Source organism: Triplophysa rosa, linkage group LG24, assembly GCF_024868665.1.
Source record: "Triplophysa rosa linkage group LG24, Trosa_1v2, whole genome shotgun sequence".
Taxonomy (NCBI): domain Eukaryota; kingdom Metazoa; phylum Chordata; class Actinopteri; order Cypriniformes; family Nemacheilidae; genus Triplophysa; species Triplophysa rosa.
The window spans coordinates 1,357,239-1,373,181 of record NC_079913.1 but is presented as its reverse complement, the minus strand read 5'-3'; the positions used below and the strand labels follow the sequence as shown (position 1 = coordinate 1,373,181).

The following is a 15,943-nucleotide window of genomic DNA, read 5'->3' as shown; positions in this document are numbered from 1 at the left end:
ATCATTTCTTTTTTTCTTATATCTGTACTGCTAAAATATGTTTTCTGTAAAGCTGCTATGTAACAAGCTGAAATTGTCTATTATTAACAAGTACAAGAGGTATAAACCCGGTCCACAGGTGAAAAAGTTTCAACCCACAAGTACAGAATGTGCTACGCTGCAGAAAGACACAAAAAAGATGAGCGTGGAGATCTGTGATGCTTCGCTGTTGCTTAGAGACGGACAGGAAATGTAAACACAATGTGAGCTCACTCGACACTCACGCTCCTTCGAAGGTGAGTGACACCACAGTGTCTGTTCTCCATCGATGTGCCTCGCCATGAATATTTTAGATGTTGAACGCTGAAAGATCTCCCGAACACTCTCACTCTGATGGAAGGACAAGTATTTGCACCTAGACCAGCCAATCAGAGCAAAGAACAACAAACCTATAGACCTGTGACACAATTGGTGTCACAGCAATGATCACAAAGGAAAAATGGGTCACTATATGGCAGGGAGAGCAAATGCAGCACAGCAGAGCCAAGTGTGAGATGAGCACTGGATGGTACTGTAGGAATTTTCTGTGTGTGTCTGTGTGTGCGTGTGTGTGTGTGTGTGTGTGTGTGTGTGTGTGTGTGTGTGTGCGTGTGTGTGTGTGTGTGTGTGTGCGTCGCAGTCTGGCTTTGTGCAACAGTACACAAAGAAACCTTTCAGTATGCTCAGTTTAGTAAGAGAGAGGAGAGAGAGAGAGAGAGAGAAACGGGATAAAAACACAAATATCAACAGGCTCCTGTCCAACATACCAAGAACTTTTATAGTTTAAATCCAAACAGGGGGCTTGAGTCAAATGATAACAAGCACTCACAAATAAACACACACACTTGTGCATTCCTCACATGGCTGACATAGCTCGTATTGTGCAGGGGTTCAGAGTCTGGGGCTGTGGGGTTTAGTTCGATCATTTTACGCCTATGTGGTTGTTCTATATGAAGCGTAAAGACTTACAAACTTACAGAGGACTGGAATTATGTGACAGCCTTATGATGTCTTTAGCGCACAGGGGGGCACATGAACTCTCTAATTAGTTCACTTCCTGTGAGGTTTGCCACTTCCTCTTTGAGGAAGACGGAAAAAGAAAAAGATTCCGCACAACGCGTGAGGTAAAGTACAAAACATGCGTCTCCCCAAAAGCAGCTCTGCCTATTTGAGAAACTAAGGGTGAGTAATAATGAAAAAATCATAACATTTTACAGAAAACGTGACGGCACCCAGGTTGGGTCACATCCTTTGGAGAGAGAGAGACAGAGAGAGAGAGAGAGAGAGAGAGAGAGAGAGAGAGAGCGAACGAGCGAACGAGAAAAAGACACAGAAGAAACAGAATGATCATGATTCAAATGTGTATATATTTCTTCATTTTGTTGAACACAGAAGACGATATTTTGAAGAATGCGGGAAACCAGACAGTTCTAGTGGACCCACTATGGTAGTCAATAATGCCCCAGGACTGTTACAAGCATTCTTCCAAATATCTTTCTTTGTGTTCAGCAGAACAGCAACATCTACACAGGTTTGAGACAACTTGAGGGTGAGTAAATGATCATTTACATTTTTGGGTGAACCGTTCCTTTAACAAGCCACACAATATAACATCAAGTAATCATGACCATATTTCAAGAAGCTACAGAGCAAAGATTGATATTACAGGCTAAACTCTTAACTCTGAATATAAACCCCAAAAATGCAATGTTTGTGTTCGCAAGAACAACCAGGCAAAAAAAATACTCATCATATAGATGCATATGCTGGTAAATGCCACTACAGTACATGCAGCTACATGCAAGTTGCTTTGCTAAAAATAAAAAAGCTTGCTAAGGACATCATAACTGCACACACTGGGAAAATATACCACCATAATCAATTTGCAATGTAACAAAAGTGTATGCGTATTAAAGGTACAGTGCGGGATGTTTTGTATAATCTATTAACAGAAATGCAATATAACATACAAAACTGTGTCTTTAGATGTGTATAAAACCTTACGTAATGAAAAGTTATGTTTAAATTACCTTAAAATAAACCAGTTGTATCTACATAGGGAGCGGGCCTATCTACATGGGATTTGTTATGTTGCGCAGCCATGTTTTGTACAGTAAGCTCTAACGGACAAACAGCTCCACAGAGCGCGTTTCGTATATGTTGGTCTTCGTGTGTGTTTTTAGACGCAGCTTGCATCATCACTGAGTTGAAGACGCACAAAGTAGTAAGTCGTAGTACGGAGAGGAGGAGGAGTAGTCGTCGTCTAGCTGAAGCAATTGATTGTTCTGTCTTAGAAGTTTTGATAAAATGGAGGACCATGCGTATTGTACACAAGAGCCGACGGAGCGTGAATCTCCGTCGTCAAAGAAGCGCAAAAGTGATGCTGCCAGACGAATTAGAGACAAACGGCGGCAGAAATCCAGGATAAACATCGGTGTATCTATTACCAGATGGAAGGCACTGTTGAAAGACAAATGTTTTCAAGGCGAAGCCGAAGTTGCCTGTTTTCTGCTAGACTGGTAAGATAATTCAACATTTTCAATGTTTCCACTTTTTCAATGTTTACCAAACAACTGTTTTGTTGAAACGGTAACGTAAGCATTTTATACAAATGGCCATATAACCTCCGAATAATAATGTTTTTCCGTCCCTGCGGTACGTACTCCAGTTGTTCCTGACTTTACAAAGGGGGAGACAAACGTCTACTAACTTACACCTAACTGCCTATGTCAGATCAAACGCTTTGAACAGCGTTGCTATTTACGATTAGCTAACTTTAGTTACTTCACTACTCTCAGCGTGTACTAGATAGCACGCAAGAAATATATCTAATTATAGAATTGTAACAGTAACTTTCGCAATAGAATACATGTTAAATGATTAATTACGTTAATATATTGCCTTACCTTTGTAAAGAAACATCTAGGGATGTAACGATTCGCCGTGAGCCGGTTGAAAATCGGTTATAATGAGTGTCGATTCAAATCGGTTAAGGTGTGAACTGAATCGCAATACATTTTTTGAACAGCAGGGGCCGCTATTTTCACTGCAAATCTAAACGTGGACATGCTGATATTTCTTAAATGCAAAAAAATCCAAGAAAAGCACATACAGTATTAGTTTGTTTATATTAAAGAGACTTTTTCCATTATTAATTTGTTATAAAATTGCAGCTTAGTTTTGTTATTTGAAATGAAACATTATTTTATTATACAAAGAAACGTGAAGCATTTAAGAAATAATGCAAGGGAAGTTGTTCATTTCTAATTTGTTTCAACTCATTTTGTAAAAATAAATAGTGAGTAAATCGTGAATAAATCGCATCGTGAGATCAGAATCGTGACTCGCATCGCATCGCATCGTGAGCTGAGTGAATCGTTACATCACTAGAAACATCGTTGCTTGTATCACTGCTATCCGCTGTCTCAGTAGACGACATCTTTTTTTACTGTTGCGGCCACCGTCATACTTCGAAAGGGAAATTCGTTGCAAAACTATAATACAACGCTAGTGGCCGCTGATTTTCAAGAACTGCGCCTTTCAAGTGATAGTTCACCCAAAAATTTCTTCTGCAGAACACAAAAGAAGATATTTTGAAGAATGTTGTTAAGACCCCATTCACTTGCATTGGTTTTAGAAGTGAATACAATAGAAGTGAGTGGGTGCCAGTGCTGTTTGGGTCTTCAAAATATCTTCTTTCGTGTTCTGCGGAAGTAAGAAAGTCATAGAGGTTTGAAATGACGAGGGTGAGTAAATGAGGACAGAATCTTCATTTTTGGGTAAACTCTCACTTTAATACATGGGACTGTAAGGATGCGTGGGTTTTGCATTTAACTGCAGAGACGCTGACAGATCGTTGCTTCTACTTTGTGAGACCGGGCACGTTTGAAAATAGTATGCATTTTAAGATGGCTAAGAAAACAGCTCGTGGTGGCGGAGGAAAGCATGTGGGCATGCAGTCAGATGTGTCTGTGCGTGCCCGTGCAATATAGGCCATCAGCTGTTCTTCAACTAAATTAACTGCATCCCGGCGTGCTCTTGACCGACCGATTGAAGAAGAACACCAATGCGGAGAGAACAAGAGACAGCCGTTCTCCAATAACAAAACCCAAGTGCTAGCCGAGCTTCGGCTTAAGCAGTTCAAGTTACATGAATGCCTGCGACGATGTGTTTTCACCTTCTCGCTGACCTTACCCACAGACACACGGCACAAATTCTCTCAGCAAAAATTAAAGAACCAAATCAAAAAATAGCTGGGAAAATAGCTCTCGAAAACTGTCATCGCTCTGTCTCCCTTTCACAAACTCTCTCAGTGCTTGTTTGAATGGAGGGATTAAGTATCACTGAGAATTATTACATCACACTGATAATCTGTTTTGCTAGGAAAAGCATAAATCCACAACGTTAAGTCGCAATAACATGGGAAAAGTAAACGAAAAAGAAAAACTGCCGTCTCATGCTCCTAAAGTCCTTGTGCTTTCCATTGCATTAACCATTACTGCAGCAACAGAGAACAACACATACAGTTGCCCAGAAAACAACATCGATTTCGTGTCTGAAATATAGAAACCATTTATCATTTAACCATGTATGTTCAAAGATCCACACTGAGAAAGCTTCGTGTGAGAGTTCCCAAGGCAAACATCACCGTCACTGCTCCTCATACGTACAGTCAAGGTCTAAAAACACCCTTAAAGAGATAGTTCACCAAAAAATAATTTATTCACTCACATGTACCTGTATATGACTCTTTCTTCGCTGGAACACAAAAGAAGATATTTTGAGAAATGTCTCCGTGGTTTTGTGTCCATCCAATGGAAGTCAATGGACTCCAATGTTATTGGGTCAGCAACAATCCTAAAAACATATTTTTTGTTTCCTGCACAAGGAAGAAAGTCATTCGGGTTTGGAGAAGTCAGTGAGTATATGATGTAAGAATGATCATTTTTGGGTCATTTAAAACTTTCTTAGTTGCATTCAGTTGGACTTTGGGCTGGGGGAACCCTCACAACCATTCATCACACCATAGCAACCGCATAATGCCCTGGCAACTACGCAGAACACCCCAGCATCCAGGCTGTAAATTCATATTTTCATGCAGTCTATTTTCTAGTCTATTAATCCCATTTATTTTTAACAACATCATCAGGCAGTGTCCAGTTTCAATAGAGAATAGCTTTTCCATTTGACACATTCTAACTGTACAACTGTTTCAAGATGTTCTGAGGATGCCTAAAATGAAAAAAAGACAACAAATGACACAATCACTATAGCGCTACCCTAAGAACTTACAAATAAAATACAGCGATTAAGAGTTTAAGAAGACAAAAGTGAAGTGTTGGGTGACAAATGGAGCAAAGGCGTTTTTTAGTGTTGCTGTATTACGGGTCATGCATTATCAGCTTGATCTACCACAATAAAGGTAGTCAAGCACAAAAGACCAAGAAGCCACAATGGCCCTGTAACCCTGCTCCTGTCACAGCACGCATACAACATGTCACTGTATCTTGAGCTTTATCTGGGAGAGGCAGGGACCCATTATCCTGATGTTGCATTGTGCCGCATCATCAAACACACGGGTAAAGAAGCACACAATACATCACAGAAATTGCAGCCATGCCTAGTGCCTACGCTCATATACCCAACATGCATCCATCACCATGTGGGCCACATTACGTACTGTGAAAGAACAGCCAACCCGCAGTTCCCGATTTGGGTCATCCATACAGCAGCTGCATGCCAGGCGATGGAACGGAACGCACCCTCATTTCCATTTCAAGAGACCCTGATTGAGAGATGGGCATCATCCCTGGCAAACCCCTAAACTGGCCACTGGCCCATAAACTCATCCAAATAGGGCGTGCATGACACAAACATTCATGCGCATTCATTGCATACATGGATGCTCGTCTGTGGTATTCAATGAATGCCCATTTTCATCCACTGCATATGCCTGACACACAAAAATAACATGTCCAAGAAAAAAGGAGGACACATGAAGTTGGCATGGCACTGACGTTCTCTACACTCGTGTGTTATAGTGCAAAACTTCACTCTGGCGGAGATACATTTGTCCATCTTAACGACTCATTAAACACAACAACACATTTCTCAGTGTTGTGGAGTGTCACCTGCGGTTCGAGAATATCTGATTAAAAAATGCAGAATATGTTCACGGCTTCCTGACAGTTAACAGAATTATTTCACAAAATGTACTCCATGGATAGACAGCAATCCTTGCTGAAAAACCATCATCAAGGTTCAATAATGTAATGATTATAATGGGAACTGTTTAGGTTTTATAACGGTTTTCTATGGGTCTCTGCTTTTCTATGTGTTTGGTTCTGTTGGTGGGATGTTAACTGGTGGATGGGATCCGATTAAACCCATTAAGTCCTACTGTAACACACAACATAAATACAACTGTAATAGTCTTAATAATAAAAAAGCTGATGGTTTTTGTAGAATCTGTAGACACTTCAGCAGGGATCTTTTTTCAAACATGCATACAAACTGGTAGATCTGTGCTTTTGTTAGTTCAACATACCACTTGAATTGTTGACAAATCTTAATTCTGTTTGTGAAAACAAACACGCTCACTCCAAAACAATATAAAACAAAATCTGCGAATCCTGTCATGGTTATTCAACAAAGTGGTGGAATTCGCTAGCAGAAGCTTAAATAAACAACACCTCAAATCAACGGTTTTGCTTTCCTTTCATAGCAAAACAACACAACACACGAGACATACGTCGTGCTGATAACACACCCGTCGATCAAACGACATTTATATCCGATTATTGCACCAAACACTCGGTAGAGCTGTAGTTTTGTTTGACGAACTACAAAGTAAATGACATCACATCGTTACATTAAACTCGGTGTTGTTTACGCAACTACACATTAATTCCCGGCATGTACAAGTGTGTCGTTGTAACTTCGTTAATAGTGCGTCTTTGTTACAATGTATTTGCGAAACGTCAAATGCCTCAAATGTTACATTGTATCAACGTTACAATGTATTAATGTCACAATGTATCGTTCCAACGTTCCATCGCAGCGTCACTTTTATCTTCCGCTCTGGCGAACACAGCCATATTCACACTACTCACCAGAGACGATAAACGTTGATCGGACCCGAGTCCCTGCCCTCGCCTGCTTCTCGGAGGCCGGATGCCGTCTTTCCACACTCCACGAACACACAAACACGAGTCGCGTTTCAGACGAAAACAACGCGCTCTTGCCCGTCCGATAGCGTTTAAACGTATGCCGATATCCTCTCCGCAACGGGTCGAATAACTGCGGGAGCTTCGTGTTTAAGTTCACTATGGCGATCGTTTCCCTTGAGCGTACAGTGACGGTGGTTCAAACCAGGGAGGGGTGCTGGTGCTCGTGCTGCCCGTGTACTGACGCCTCCGCCTAGGGGTGACATCGGAGGTTGAGGAAGAAGCTTGCACAATTATTTGCGTTGTGCGCCCATCTGTGAATTGGCATACAACGCCACCTGCCGTTAAAAGAATGCCACGACTCATATTTTCTTGTGTTGGTGCATTGTGGTGTTTGATAACGATCTATTCTCATACCCAGAAGGCTGTGGGTTCGAACACTGTACTGTCATGATTTCCTTTAAGAGATTCTTTAGGTTTCTCTAGTGGTGAAGTTCAAAGTACAAACATGCAACAATCCAACAATAACAAACAAAGAGCCATAAATCTGTAAAACAGTTTCAATATCAGTGTTATCCCATCACTAGATATCAACCTTTTGACTTCAAGGCCGCACATTGTACACAACAACATTTGAATTCTAAATTTGACCTCCAAATTCTATCCAATAAAATATTCTAGAGCATGGCGTAACTAGAAAGAAAGATATTTGTTATAAGAAATAACCAAACTACCACACTAAGAACTCTTACTTTTATTCGTTTTAGCTTATTCCAATGCTTTTTGGAAATTTTTTGAGGCCTCCTTCTTGTGAAACACTGCTGTAGATGAAGTAATCTTGTAAATTCAGTATTTAAAAAAACTATTTTCTTTAATTCTGTTCTCTCCTGATTTCATTATTCTTCCTACAAATCTTTTGAACTATTTGTTGTGTGCTCTTATTCAAAACATCTGTTAAATTAATAATTGTAAATCATGTGTAGTAATCACTTTTTCTTATAAAGAACGGTTATCATAATGAAAGTAATTGCTTTGCACTTTCCAAACTTCTGTTGTCATTCTAAGACTTATTTCGTAAGTTCCTTTCTCATTTGAGAAGACCTCAAAAGTTCCCTTATTTCAAGATTTGCGTGAAATGAAAGGTTTGCACTAATACAGAGATGTTGCATCTCAAAAAGCAGTTTAACATTGTTTCTGTTATTTTTCAGTTTAGCACTGCACATTTATTTACAATCACACACAACACTTACACAGCAATTTTAGTATAGTGTTCTTGTTAACTGGGATAAAACAGATTTGTAAAAATCTATATAAGATATTCAAAATAATCTTTTTTTTACAAAAAAAAATTATATCTTTTATTTACTCAAAACAGAAATAAAAGATAATTCATTTTACATTTGTAAATATCAGTAATTATAATCTGTACAGTACAGTATTTTTTGTAATGGCCTAGGGAGGAATTAAACCCTTTTTTGTTACGCTCAGTGAATACTTGATGGTATTTTGAGCACTTTAATGAGTGAGATTTTTGCTGAAAGTTTTATCTTGTTCTCAAGAATCTTAGGTATCTTCTAATGTTTCTATGTCTGTAAAGCTTTGCAACAATAAATATTATAAAAAGCACTACAGAAATAAAATTGAAATGAACAAGAAAAGAAAGAGAAAATGAAAGTAATAAGAACCCTTTCATAATGTTGTACAACTGATGGTTTTCAAAGATCCTGTCATTCGGCTTAAAGGAAGTATATAGAGTTCTGTTCAAAAACTAAATCTAGCAAAACGTCAAGGTCCAAACACTGTTGTTACCTAGATGCTCAACGGGTGTTTTTATGTTTTGTGAAAGATGTTCATGAATCTCTTGTTTGTCTTGAGCCATGACACTGCCCACTGTTCTTCTAAAAGAAAAACTCCAGGTCCAGACATACAGTATTTGACCCCTTTCCAACAGTACTGTAAGATCCATCTCTTCACAAGGACTACAACAGAGGTCAATTACAAAAGGTACGATCACTGATGCTTACTTTAAGATCTCATTTAAAGATTTCATTAAGTAATACCTTTCAGAAGCCACATAAAATATTTACAATATTTTCCCCAGAAGACAAAATAATGTCAATTTTCACCAATTACCGGACTAAACAAAATAAAAGTTAACGGTGAACCAGCATATCATCAATATTTAATTTGGCCTGTTAAGTGCTTCATGCCTGTAAACGTGTTTGAAAAACTATTGAAAGTAACAAATCGACCACATGTTGCACATACAGTATATCCGAAGGCAGCTGACAAGCTTGCATGATTCAGTGTATTTCTTAGAAATGTGTTTCACAAATGGAAATTTACTGTATGAACCGTAGATCACTTGACATTGGTAGCAGCATCCATTGGTGCAATTCTGTATTAGCTAATAAACAGTCACTATAAAAGAGTTCATTAGAGAAGTAGTACACATTACTGAAACTGTAGAGCGTGAACTACACTCAAAAGATCCAGAAACCATGAAGACCACGACATTTCTGTGTCTGTGTTTCGTATGCTTCAGGTAAGCCCTAATCTAATTTGACCAATATCAGGCCTGATGTCGATCAGAAATGTCATTATATTAAACAGTGGTTATATTCTATATTGTGACGATTTCTATAGTTACAGTTTGGCGATCAGCTCTGTGGAAGATGTGTATGAATATCTGTGGAAGAAGAATACAGACATCGCCAATAAAACACTCGGAGTGGACTTCCTGAGACAAATGGAGAACGGCAGCCTGCAGGCTGAGCGATACGTCAACTTCACCATACAGGACATCAACTATCTACTCAAAGTGACCAAGATGTTGAAGAAAATGAGTGCAAAAGTGTCTCAACCTTCAGACCTCAAAGACTTCATGAACGGCAGATACTCAAGTTATAAACGTTTTGCAGACTTCATGCTTAATCAGTACTTTTATAAGGTAAGAATAAACGAAGACCTTTCAGATGTTCCTTTTAAATTCTTTGAAGATAAAATTCATTTCGACTCTCTTTGAACACAGGGTGAGCCTTCCATCCAGCAAACTCCAGCTATGGGGAAGTATCTGTCATTCTACAGGAAGCTGATGGAAGGGGAATCGGTGTATTTTGCCGTGGGTCTTCTGCCCTGTTCTAGACTCTGGGTGTGGCTGGCCAATAATCTAAACATACCTCCAACCAATGCCTACTACACCTGGAGAATGGAGAACGTGAACGGCAACCCTGAGAAGCACTACAAAGCTCTGCTGAACAAGTATCTCGACACACCTCAGAAAGTGGCGAAGGCGAATACCGTGTTCCGTACTCAGATGCAGAATGAGCATGATTTCTTTTTCACTTCTTGAGTGGTTTGTTTGTAGTTTGTGTGCAGAAGTGTTCTAGGTTATTTAATGATAAATGCTCCAAACCAAGCAATCTCAAACTAATTCCACTGATGCACCAGAAATGAATAAAAAGAAAAGGTAACTTTCAACTTGTTGGTGATATTCATTATGTCTACAGATTATGATAAATGGCAAACACAGCCCAATGTTATGGTACGACGTTAACAACTGACACATATTTAGACGTTCAGTCTTAAAAACAGCTGCTAAACTAATTATAATCTTTTATTATTATTATTTCACATAATTTCCAACCCTAATCAAAATTTTGAAAAATAATCTTTTTTTTCAGATTTTACAAGTTGAGTCCTGGTTAAGAACTACACAGTTTAATCTTGCTTGAACTACAGTGTATCTAAAAATTTTAGGAGGCCACAGTATAGCTTCCAAAGGAAGTCATTTTTCACCATTTTGAATGCAATGTAAATTGTAGCATCCCAGCACTTCAGTACAACAGGAATGAATAAAATAGCAAAAAAAGTAAAAGGACATGCACAAAAACAAAAACTCCATTACAGAGGACACAAGTCGGTGGGCGAGGTCTCGGGAGGATAGGGCCTTTATCTTTTATCTAGGTTAGATAGACAGTATTTCTCAGCCAAGTAATACAATCACTGTGTGACTGTGTATCAAAGAATGAAGAATGAATTATCTTATACATTTTTCTTTATTCACAAGTTTATCACCTCAAAGAAGCTCTCTACTTATTTTACTTGGTCCCTGGTGTACACTGGCAAACGTTTGACTTGCCCAAAGGAAACTGTAGCACAGCCAGACGACATGACCACCATGCCCATCTGACACAATTTACCCAATAAATAGACGCATATAAGACTGGTGATGGCTGGATCGGGGATAAAAGTTGAAGACTAGTGCACATCAGGATCCAAGAAACATGAAGATTGAGGCTCTTCTGTGTTTTTGTTTCATACATGTCAGGTAATACTCTAATACAACTATTTTTATTCATCATTCATTTTTATTATGATTACTTTTTACTTCAGCCTTACTATTTTAAACACAAAGTAAATTCTGATCAGAGTCCAAACATAAACATATGAAATGTATTGAATACTATAATCCATTCTGCAGCAGCCCCTCTCACAGTTTGAGAAATGAATCTGCGGATGATGTGTATGAATTCCTCTGGCAAAACAATAAAGACATCGCCGATAAGACACTCAGGGTGGACTTCCTGACACAAATGGAGAGTAGCAGTCTGCAAGCAGAGCGATACGTCAACTTCACCATACAGGACATCAACTATGTGCTGAAAGTGACTGATATGTTGAAGATAATGAGCACAAGAGTTACCCAGCCTGCGGACCTCAAAGATTTCATGGCAGCCAGATACTCAGATTACAAAGATTTCGCCAATTTAATGGTCAATCAATATCTTTTTAAGGTAAGATCAAACAATGACAATTTATCCAATTGGAAAATGAATGGAATGACATGTCGACATCTTTTACCTGATGTGATTTACTGACGATTCTACAGGGTTCACCTGCCATCCAGCAAACTCCAGCTATGAGAAAGTATCTGTTATATTACAAATCGTTAATGTTAGGAGATCCGGTGTATTTTGCCGTGGGTCTTCTGCCCTGTTCTAGACTCTGGGTGTGGCTGGCCAATAATCTAAACATACCTCCAACCAATGCCTACTACACCTGGAAAACAGACAACATGAACGGCAACCCTGAGAAGCACTACAAAGCTCTGCTGAACAAGTATCTCGACACACCTCAGAAAGTGGCGAAGGCGAATACCGTGTTCCGTACTCAGATGCAGAATGAGCATGATTTCTTTTTCACTTCTTGAGTGGTTGACTGTGTTTCTACTACCATAAGCAGATGAAATGTTATGAAAAAAATGATTTTTCTCTGCATGATTAACCCTTTTAAAGGTGTCGTTAATCTGTGGTATATATTATAATTTGTCTTTTTTTGTCTTTTCTTGTGATTTTGTAGTTTCTGATAAAGATATTATTAATAATATACAATGTACTATGATCAATAAAAATACGTCAATGATATATCTTATACGCAAACGTAAATAAAAACAAATCTGAAGCATGCCCGCTGAGTATTTTCCATCACACCCTACTGAATGAATTTATGTTGCTCCATCATCATATGATTCACCTATTCAATTTTTTTGTATTTCAAGTTTATTTTTCTAAGACATTGGTTCTTGGGCTTAATCAAAAGAAAGAGTTATTTGAATGGCCATATTTTCCTTATTTAGTCAACCTCAGGTTATTCTGATTCCTAACAGTCTGCACTTCACTTTTAACCTGAAACATTTACATAAAATAAAAATCTCTCTTTAGGGAATACAAACCAAATATACTGACGATTAATTTTTGCTGAATGTGTATTAATGACACAGTATATAATGTTGAGCATTTCATCCAATAAAATGCTCTTTAAAATAATATATTTCAGTCAGTGCAGAGTCTAAAGCCTGAAGAAATGAATAGTATGGGCTTAAAAATCATATACGCTCATGAGGATGGCCAAACTGTTCAGTTGTAGATGAACACTTTTTTACTTTCCAAACTTAATAGTTTTTATTGTACATTTTAGTCAACATCCGTCATGGTGCGATGACATCACACCACTCGTGAACTAACCACGCGCCCTCTCAGCTCAGTAAACAAACTATATCATTTTGTTTGTTTGTCATTTTGAAAACTTTTATTTATTTATTAAAAAAAAGATAATTGTTTGAATGGCTTTGAACTTGAATCGTAAATGTTTGCTCTCTTTTAAAATATGTAAGGCACGTAGCAGGTCAGTTTTGCTGTTCTCTTTTCTTCTGATTTTAAATCAATATATTGTTGTGTACTTTTATTGTTTGCTCTTATTGAAAGCATCTGTTTAATGAATAAATCATGTGAGAATAGCACCATGGGTGCTGTTGCCAACGTCTGTGATCTACGTTTCTGAAGGTACAGATTATTTCCATTTGTGGAACTCAATTCTAAAATGAACTCATAATGAATCTTCAAGCTGGTCAGATGCCTTGGAAATTGTCTAATAGACTGTCACTATAAGAGCGAGTTCATTAAGTTTCAGTTACAGAGTTTCATTCAGTTCATGACTGAGTTTCAGTTACTTACTAACTACATGAATCACTCCCAAACCAAATGTCCAAAACAAGAGGGGGTATTATAGTCTTATGTAAGAATGTTTTGAACGATGTATTTAGACAAATCATCAGGTCAACTCCTAGTTACATGGAATTACACAGGGAAATGGGATAACTGTGACTGTCAAAAACAATGCAGTCATTATGGTTTACTCATGCCGCCGTGCATCAAAAGTGTGACATCAGGGATATAAAGTAAAGATCATGAAACAAAAAAGTTCCGTGCTTGGTTGCTCTTTAAATATCACACAGTCAAATGGAGGAGTCAATAATAACAACCACATCTTGTCATTTATCTGACAACTTCATTGTGAAAGCTGAAGCTCTGCTTCTGGAGGGTTACCTCCAGACTTCAGTTTTAGAGCTGCTCTAGCACACCTTCCTGTCATGACCAGGTCAAGAAAAACCTTGTTCACCTGGTTCAAGTGTGCTCGAAAGGGTTAGAGCTGAACTGTTTAGGAGGAAGGAGCAGGGTTATTCATGTTGAATGTCTGTACTAGAAGCTTCCAACACCAAAGAAAATTCCTTGTGTGTGCAAGCACACTTGGCAATAAAGCTCTTCTGATTCTGATTCTGATTCTGATTATTGGCACAATATATAACGATCAGCATTTTGTCCGCTAACGTTTTTCCTCATTGCACTCCTAAATAAATAATTTGTAAAGGTTTAAAACTTAATCACAAAAATAATACACGCTTACGGAGAAGCATAGACTGTTCTGTCGAGGCAAGACAGTATTATTTTTTACTTTACAAGATAAAACCTTTTTATTTATATTATAATACAGCGCTGTCCACCGGTTTTGGCTAGAAGGGATACAGCTATCTCCACTGGGCATGCGCAGTTCAATACCGCATAATTTTTGTCAAGCTGACAGCAGTTAATTACTATTTTTTGATTGTACGGTTAGGTGTAGGGTTGGGGTGGGTGTAGGCATTAGCTAATGTAATTTATTGTAATTTTATGGCGAGATTTTGCCTCACTTCCGGCCGTAGCTGTATCCCTTCTTTTTTTTTTATTTATTAATGCCATATAGTGAATACAAAGAGAAATATTCACATTATATCAAACAAATATAAATGTAAAATCAAATAAGCCAGAGTCTGATTACTTATAACAAAAAAGAGAGAGAGAAAAATAAAATAAAAAATAAATAAATAAAACGATAAGGTTAATCAACAATAGCATATTTGCTTGTAATTTTAAAAGCTCTGATTGCTTTTCTATTTGTTAAATTTTGTAAAATATTACAATAAACATTAAGTTCATTTTGGAAATGAGAAAATGTTGGTTTGGAGTCAGACCATTTCATTTTATGAATGTGAAATTGCCCCAGTAAAATTAACAATTGTGTAAGATATATTCCATCTTTATCCAATTGATCATTAAAGTATAGTAATATGTCCAATCCCGTCAGCTGTAAAGCAATGTTTAATTTCTTCATAATAAACCATTCCATATCAACCCAAAACAATTTTGTGTGTATGCAATGGAACAATAAATGAAAAATGGTTTATTTTTCAATATGACAAAAGCAACAAGAGTAGTCAATATTCAGTTTAAATCTTTCCAGCACATGTTTAGCTTGATATATCCTAAAGGACACTTCTTTAACTTTATTATTAATAAAAAATGTATCCACTGTTCGCCAAGCTTTACGCCAATTCACGTCTCCAAACACTGAAGTCCAAAAGAAAGGAGCTGGAGGATAAACAATTCTGTTGAGTATATTCCTAATGTAGTTATTTGTGACTTGTAAAATGTAAGTATTGCAATATTGTAATATTTGGTTCTTTCTCTTGTGATACATTTCTAAAAAGCATCAATATCTTTTTGGGAATTGCATCCATCACAACAGCAAATTCCTTGGGTGTAATTGGTATTTTAAATTTGTTCAGAAATTCTTTATATGTCAATAAATTACCATCATTATTTAACAGCTGACTAACTAAAACAATATTATTTTCAAACCATTGTTAAAAAAAAGTGTTTTATTTTTATATAGAATATCTTTGTTATTCCAAATATAAAATCTCCTAGGGGAAAATTGTGTTCATATGCCAGAATCCAGGTCATAAGAGCTTGTTTACAAAATTTAGCAAGTTTAACTGGTATTTTATTAATTGAATAATTACATTTCTACAAAAATTCAAGGTTGCCCATTTGCTTACATAAATAGTTGGGAAATTAATTCCATACACAGTCTTTATTTTT

General features: G+C 37.5%; 3 protein-coding genes across 4 annotated transcripts in view; 2 read left to right on the top strand and 1 right to left on the bottom strand.

The window, feature by feature from the left end:
• Positions 1-7,448, bottom strand: part of cdk17 (cyclin dependent kinase 17) — a 38,419-nt gene extending 30,971 nt beyond the window's left edge. Inside the window, exon 1 of the mRNA XM_057324580.1 lies at positions 7,131-7,448. The gene's annotated coding sequence lies outside the window, so the exon portion shown is untranslated. The remainder of the gene's footprint in view (positions 1-7,130) is intronic.
• Positions 7,449-8,792: 1,344 nt separating this feature from the next.
• On the top strand, positions 8,793-10,536 carry si:ch1073-67j19.1 (uncharacterized protein LOC100332348 homolog). The gene is made up of 3 exons (XM_057324411.1): positions 8,793-9,729; positions 9,831-10,134; positions 10,216-10,536. The coding sequence occupies exons 1-3, from the start codon at positions 9,686-9,688 to the stop codon at positions 10,534-10,536; spliced, it is 669 nt and encodes a 222-aa protein (XP_057180394.1). The 5' UTR covers positions 8,793-9,685.
• Positions 10,537-10,823: 287 nt separating this feature from the next.
• Positions 10,824-12,642, top strand: LOC130548004 (uncharacterized). 2 transcript variants are annotated; one of them, XM_057324410.1, is made up of 3 exons: positions 10,824-11,514; positions 11,671-11,980; positions 12,076-12,642. In XM_057324410.1, the coding sequence occupies exons 1-3, from the start codon at positions 11,471-11,473 to the stop codon at positions 12,394-12,396; spliced, it is 675 nt and encodes a 224-aa protein (XP_057180393.1). In that variant the 5' UTR covers positions 10,824-11,470; the 3' UTR covers positions 12,397-12,642. The 2 variants fall into 2 exon arrangements, with proteins under 2 accessions (XP_057180393.1, XP_057180391.1); XM_057324408.1 differs by having other exon boundaries at positions 11,399-11,514; positions 11,668-11,980.
• Positions 12,643-15,943: the final 3,301 nt, after the last annotated feature.

Bases quoted from the DNA above. Each gene is read 5' to 3' on its own strand.
- si:ch1073-67j19.1 (XM_057324411.1), top strand. From the start codon at position 9,686: ATGAAGACCACGACATTTCTGTGTCTGTGTTTCGTATGCTTCAG. The intron at 9,730-9,830 runs GTAAGCCCTAAT...CGATTTCTATAG, and splicing joins CTGTGTTTCGTATGCTTCAG to TTACAGTTTGGCGATCAGCT. The intron at 10,135-10,215 runs GTAAGAATAAAC...CTTTGAACACAG, and splicing joins TTAATCAGTACTTTTATAAG to GGTGAGCCTTCCATCCAGCA.
- LOC130548004 (XM_057324408.1), top strand. From the start codon at position 11,471: ATGAAGATTGAGGCTCTTCTGTGTTTTTGTTTCATACATGTCAG. The intron at 11,515-11,667 runs GTAATACTCTAA...TCCATTCTGCAG, and splicing joins TTTTGTTTCATACATGTCAG to CAGCCCCTCTCACAGTTTGA. The intron at 11,981-12,075 runs GTAAGATCAAAC...ACGATTCTACAG, and splicing joins TCAATCAATATCTTTTTAAG to GGTTCACCTGCCATCCAGCA.